At 40.6% G+C, this 7,034-nt stretch overlaps 1 protein-coding gene across 1 annotated transcript; it reads right to left on the bottom strand.

Annotated features, from left to right (window-relative positions):
- Nucleotides 1–482: 482 nt before the first annotated feature.
- On the bottom strand, nucleotides 483–6,304 carry LOC133879558 (nitrate regulatory gene2 protein). Its single transcript, XM_062318170.1, has 4 exons — nucleotides 5,045–6,304; nucleotides 4,393–4,577; nucleotides 3,330–3,553; nucleotides 483–1,525 (listed from the first exon to the last, which is right to left on the bottom strand). Exons 1-4 carry the CDS (start codon nucleotides 6,150–6,152, stop codon nucleotides 739–741), a joined length of 2,304 nt encoding a protein of 767 aa, XP_062174154.1. The 5' UTR covers nucleotides 6,153–6,304; the 3' UTR covers nucleotides 483–738.
- Between the last annotated feature and the right edge of the window lie 730 nt (nucleotides 6,305–7,034).

Genomic DNA, 7,034 nt, shown 5'->3' with positions numbered 1-7,034 from the left:
CTAAATAGGTCAACCTTAATCTAACCCATTTAATTGAACATGTCAAACTTTTCAATCATAACACACTAATTTTGTATTAGATTTATATCAAATTTGTGGGTCGTATAAAAAATTTACCCGACTCCATTTTGGGCAAAGCGAGTTCCACAATACGAAGCCTTTCATGTTGCAGGAGATTTGCCTTGCTTGAACAGTGTGAACCCCCATCCTCTTGCACATCGAGTAATGTCTTTATCTAAATTGTCCAGATTAGCTGTCAGTCTGATTTTCATATCTCAAACATTTCCTTTTCCTTTTCAGCCAAACAAAAGGACAAAAAGAAGAAGGGGATAAGCAATATTGAGTCACCATTGCAAAAAGCATCACAAGCTCAACAGGAACATTTGAGCCCACATCAATAATGAATTAATTATAGGATCCCTAGAAGAACTATTACAGTGAATATAAAAATATTGTCATACATATATATAAATCCTAAGAGGGAGAGTAGAAGGCGTGTGTTTATTCATCTGCAGAATTTGTGAACCTCTGATACAACAATCACAGCAATTTCCTATACAGAAACATTCTCCTTCCCACCAAAAGAGGGTGATAAAATCACAAAATTCCTCATATTTACATGTAAAAAGAACCCCCAAAACTAATAACAGTAACAATAATAAGAGCTCGCCAGCAAAAAAACCCAGCCCTTGTACATTCCAAATTACCTCAGAAACACAAGCAGAATAAGTGTGTAATCTATTTGATAGAATAGGAACTGGTGCACACAGAATGGAGTGCCTCTGCAAATAAGGCAGAAAAACTGGTTAATGCCTGAAAAACACCTGGCAACCCCGTCTGAAAATTATTGAGTGTCATTGCTCTCGTCACCTCTACCGCCTTGGAATGCCTCTGCAACTCATCTTCCACCCGTCTTTGGCAGGCTGCAAGCTCAGATTTCTTCTCGGCAAGCGGATCACGGGCATCCAATGCCTGCCCATTGTCAGACCCAGTATCAGGAAGCCCAATACCTACCATAGAGTATGAATGGTAGAACTTCTTTTCTATGTTTCTAAGAGATGAAGCCTTTTTATCAAGCTCCTTTGATGCAGTTTCAGTACGTTTTTTCATCTTGAGCTCTTCAGATTGTTGTCCAGATATTACATGAACAACGTTGATAAAGCTCTTGATAGCTTCAGAAGCAACCGTGTCAGGAACACGTTCAAGGGCAAGCTTCCACTCATCACAGAAGGTATATACATCAGAGGTTTCCCTATTGCCATTGATGTTGTCATTGGTGACCGGTATAAGAGTGAGCTTGAACCAGGCATGGAGGGATCGGAGAAAGTCCCTTTGAAATTTTATAAGGCGACAGAAACTGGAGTGCCAGGTAGAGACAGTTGATTCAAGGTCACGAGTGGCCTGCCGGTGTAATTCGGAAGTTGAATCGCCCTTGGTTGCCTGGTTCACAAGGCCCCGGACTTGCTGCACAATGTTGTTCTGAACTTCGTGGTACTGATTCATTGATCTCCACATGTACATGAACCTACATAAAGTATGAAACAAACATAAATACTTGGTCTTATTGAAAACGTAAGGTGCCCCAAAGTACACTGGAAGTATACAAAAGGAAATACCTAACTAAGAATATTATCATGGGATTTGATCCCTGCACGCTGCATTATCACATATATCATACCTACTCACTTTATACTCATATGTCCAGTCCGATTGTATAATTTTCAAATGTCAGCTGTGGACTTAACAATGCAGAAAGCAATGACTGGCACCTCAAGATCAGGAATTAATCAGCAATGGTTGCATAGTATATGTCTTAATTAGTGAAATTCTTCTCCAAAGATAATATTTTCTCCCCCCTCCCTCATTTGTTTTAGAACCAGGTCAGAAAGTTATGGTTCTGTAAATAGCTTTAATTACAGCTTATGTCCACCAAGAAGTCCCACTCGTACAGCATATAGGTTAATAGGCTGAAACTATACAGTGACACAGAGCTTCAGCAGCTTGGAAGCAAACTTGTCAGGCAAAGCATTCAAGCTCCAAATAACTTTTGAATAGCTAGAAGCTACCACACTGAATGGACCCATAGGAGAAAAAAAACAGGGGATCTAAAACAATTAGATAATTAATGGCCAAACAGCATTCTTCCTACAAGAATCATGCCAAAAGCATCATGCTATTTACTGTAGTCCTATGCTTCTTTACCGTAATGCCGCCGTGTCGGCCCTACTAAACAGTTTGGAGTGATGACAATGATGATAATGATCTTGACTTAGTTAATCAAATATCTAGCAACCAGCCCATTCACCTAGAAACAGACAATTGTGGGTCATATCACAGTTAAGTCCCGTGTACCTACTCCAACCCAGCAATTACTTTTGGAGAGGTGGAGTGGGGCCACTCTCAGCTTTTAAGAGATAGCCAGCAATTAAATAGTCCAGAACGACAAGGCACATGTAGTTACAGAGGGGATGAAGCAAGCGGCACATAATGCTTCAGCTACCCGAGTCAAAATGCTACTGATCAGCACTAGCATGTTATACACGAGTTAAAATGATTTATTGTCAAATCAAGAGTGCCAAAGTCGAGATTCTATCACACAATATGAAAGGTGCTCACTCTAATACCATATACTGTATATAATAAATAACACCATAATAATGCTATATGCCACACTCCATCCCACACTCATTTTACTGAGCTAATGTGACAAAGCTCATGGATTAGCCCTTGTGTTAAAAAAATAAAAAAAATAAAAAAAGAATATAAGGGCTAATAGACATTGCCACATCAGAGGAGGGACGAGTAAAAATGATTTTTTGTCAAATCAAGAGTACCAAAGTCGAGATTCAATCACACAATATGAAAGGTGCTCACTCTAACACCATATTTTGTATATAATAACACCATAGTAATGCTACATAACACACTTCATCCCACACTCATTTTACTGAACTGATGTGACAGAACTCATGGATCAGCCCTTGTTACAAAAAAAAAAATCAAAAATCAAAAAAAAAAATATCTAAGGGCTGATAACAGTGCCACATCAGCCTGGAATGGAGGTGGAATGGGGGTATAGTATGCCAAAGTGGTTATTGATTTGACATATTAAGAAATCCAAGTGGGTTACTAATCGAGTAAATTTTTGTGAACTACTTTAAAATCATTCTCAGTTGATTTTATTGGTTCATGTGGATTCTGTTGCTGCAGCATTATGATATGATAGCCACATTTTAACATGACAGTTGATATGTGCATCATCATAATCTCCTCATAGTCAATGCACAGTAATAAATTCACTAAAATAAATGAAAACAGAAAACACTTACTCGTGACAGAGTTGAACAAGCTGGGGAACAAGATCGGAGTCTCTAAGACCAATGATTTCAGTTGAGGTGGTAGAGACAGCCTGAGATGTGACAATAATCAGTGACTGCAGCCTCGTTATTGAAGCCTTGGTCTTGTCTATCTTGGTTTCGTCCTCCCCCTTGTATTCCTGACTCTGCAAAGTGGACAACTTCCTTTCATGCCCAATCCTCACGTTTTCCCTAGCCTGAAATTCATGAAAATTGTTGCCAGCATCAGCACTTAAACGATTTGAAACCATACAGCTTCAACATAAATAAAATGCAAGGGCCAAAACTCAGCCCCTCAACCTCTACAAGTCCTTTCAATAATGAGGTGACTTTTAAAATCACCATTTGATCAAAATTTAATAATAATCGATCACAATTCTAATGATGATTTTAAAAACTACATCATTATAACATTGCTCCTTAATCATCCATGATGCCAGATTTGGCTCCTTTGGAAATTACAAGCTATTCATGGTTGTACCTCTGGAAACAAATAATTAGAAACAAATTACTAGCAATTTGGACAAATAATATGAGAGACCCTAAATGAGACCTACCTGTCCAAATAAATTTTAAACTGTTTAGTCATATCTGGACAGATAAGTTCTATATGGAGTCTCTTACATTACCTACCGTGCACCCTTAGGGCAGGTAATTGCCATGTATCCTTATTTGGAAAGGAATGGTTTTTGTGGCAGATAAAATACATATAATTACCGCAGTACAAACACACAGTAAAAGTTCAGTACTTGTGCCACAAACAGAAGAGAGCAGAGGGTAGTTATTTTCAGTCCAGTCCACGAAAGAAGCCAAGGAGAAAAGTTAGTTAGCTCAAACCAGGAGCATGCAAGGGCATTGTCGTCATTGAAACCAAACGTCAGAAAGTCATAAACCAAAAGAAAATATTGGTAGCATGGCGACAAGAGTCCAAATCACCACCACATCACCCACACACAAAAAGCTCAATCAATCCACAGGAGCATTTGTGTAATTTCAAATCCATAAATTGTAAATTAAGCTAATAAATTAATTGTACCTTGACTTCCTCGTAGAGCTTCTTCTCCCAGGCCAAGAGCCGCTCCAGAGTGGAGCAGAGGCTCTTTGGACCGCCCGGTTCAGCGAGCGAAGCGGCGTCGAGCCGGTACCTAACCGCCAGTGGCGGTTTTGACGTCCAGCTCGAGCTCAGGTTGCTCAGCACACTATTTGAATGATACACGGTCTCTGCAAATTTAACAATCAAAAATATAATTATACCAAATCCCAAATCCCAAATCTATAAATATTAGTCTCAATTATCTGTTTCTGTTTGGGTGCTGAGAAAATTCAGGAAAAGCAATTATTTCCTTATGTGAAACTCCAACTATCCCAAAATTTCAAATTTTCAATCAATTTGATCTAAAACTCCTGACCCAACATGGGTAACCAAACATTTTCCTACATTTTCTCAGCAACCAGACAGATTCCTTGGCAATCATAATTCTGTGTTTGGGTTCTGAGAAAATGCAGAAAAATTCCAGTTATCCCAAGATCTTCAATCGATTTGATCCAAACACCCTAATCCAACTCTGGACCGGAAGCGCTATACTTACTCCCCGAGCAATTCCAACATTTTCCTACATTTTCTCAGCAACCAAACAACTCCTTCAAAACAAAATAAATTAAGAAAAACACACTAGGAAAACTCTCACTCTTGAGCTGCCTGAAGCTTCGATCGAGCTGAGCCCGCCCGACCTCGAGCATCTCGGAGACCTTGTCGCCGGCAGCGGCGGCCTTCTCGAAGTTCTCCTTAATGGCGGCCATGATCTCCTTCAAGTTCTCGTGCCTCACCACCATTTTCATATTGTCCGACCAGATCTCCCTGGTCCTGTAGCTCCCCGCCGACGACCCCGCGTCCTCCGAATTCGCCACCGGAGGCGGCGCCATCGACCCCCCGAAGTTCGACCGCGTCCCGGTCTCTGACCTCAAATCCCCATCTTCACCCCCCACTTCCTCTTCCACTTCCGACGAGCTCGTCGTGCTGTAGTGATCCTCCCACTCGCTACACTGCACCTCCTCTCGCTCCCCCTCAGCCTCCGTCGCTACCTCCGTCTCGTCCTCCTCTCTCCGATACTTGCGATTGTCCCGTTTCTCGAAGAAATCGTATTCCGCCGCTTTTTCTTCTCTCTCTTCTTCTTCTTCTTCTTCTTCTTCGTTGTCCAAATGGTGGCGTTGTTGTTGATTGAAGAAGTGGGTGTTGGTGTTGCGCTGCTCGAAGAACTCGGAGTCCGGAGGGGAGGGGGGGTAGAAATTCTCCCAGTTCCACATGGACGAGGTCTGGGAGGGCGTGCTGGAGTACGTGGAGTTGGCCTGGTAGGCCGTCGGAAAGAAGCCGCTTCGCAGAGAAGAGTTCGAGAGGCTCGATTCGGAGAGTATGTGAGGGAGTTTGGGCTTCGGCTTCGGCTTCGGCTTGTTGGGCATGGGCATGGTCATGGGATTCTTGAACGTCGGCGTTTTGGGCTGTGGCGGTGGTGCCGGTGGTGGCGGAGAAGGGGAGGGGGAGGGGACGCGTGGAGGGATGGGAGCGGTGCGAATGGAGTGGTGGAGGAAGACGGCGGGGGAGTCTGGGGAGACTTTGAGGGGCTCGCCCTCGGCGAAGGAGAAGAGTGCTGAGCCAGTACGGCGGAGGGAGAAGAGGTAGTCAGCATGGGCTGCGGCGAGGTGGTGGCGCGCGTACACTGCCTCCTTCATGAGATGCCGCCGCTCCTTGCAACGCCGCACCGTGTCCTCGTTGTCCAGCTTTGACGCCGTGCACCCCATCTCATATGTAATCCAAAAACAAGGTGTTTTTACAGCAAATCAAAAATGAACCCACCGCTTTGGGTGTTGATGGCGGTGTAGGGAAGAGAGTGAACAAGGAAAGAAGGAACAGAGAGACACACAGAGAGGCGTTTATAGTTGGACTTCAGTGTACTGTTGACTGTTGATGCCCTCTCTCTCTCTCTCTCTTTAATGATTTTTTTTTTTTTTTTTTTTTTTTTTTTTGGGAGCTTCCTCAATCGGTAATATATATATATATATATGTTTCAGAAATGTAATAATATATTTACTATATGCTATCATATACAATTTGTAAAATAAAATAAATTTACTCAATTTCTCTTAAAATATTTTTTTAAAAAAATCTTATTACATTTTTATGTTCGTGTCTAATGTGGTATGCCTATAAGCTATTTTATTGAAAAGAAATGTTATATACTAAATCTTTACTTTTACAAATATTTTACAATGTCTAGATTTTTTTATTTTTACCTTCATCCATATTGTTTTAAAAAAATTTATAGGACAGATCCAATTGTGAATTGAAAATAGAGATAGATAAATAAAATGTCTGTAAATATTTAACAAAAAAAAAAAAAAAAAGATAGGTAATCATTTGATAATAATTTAATAAAAGATAAAACCTCAATAACTACCTGATTTTTTTTATTTTATTTTTTTGGCTTTGTGGATACATTTTCTTCTTTTATTTATTTATTTCCTGAGCTTTCTTTCAAAGCAATATTCTACTGTAGGGAGAGTTGGTAACTATAATGTAATAATGGTGTTTTTTATATCTATTTTTTATGTTTTTTTGACCTTTGTGTGTCTGGAAAACTCATTGAATTAGGGAGTTTGGTAATTAAGGTAATGATGTTTTTT

The sequence above is a fragment of the Alnus glutinosa genome, chromosome 10, assembly GCF_958979055.1.
Source record: "Alnus glutinosa chromosome 10, dhAlnGlut1.1, whole genome shotgun sequence".
NCBI classification, from domain to species: Eukaryota; Viridiplantae; Streptophyta; class Magnoliopsida; order Fagales; family Betulaceae; genus Alnus; species Alnus glutinosa.
Note: the sequence above shows the minus strand (reverse complement) of the source record. Positions and strands in the feature narration are given on the sequence as shown.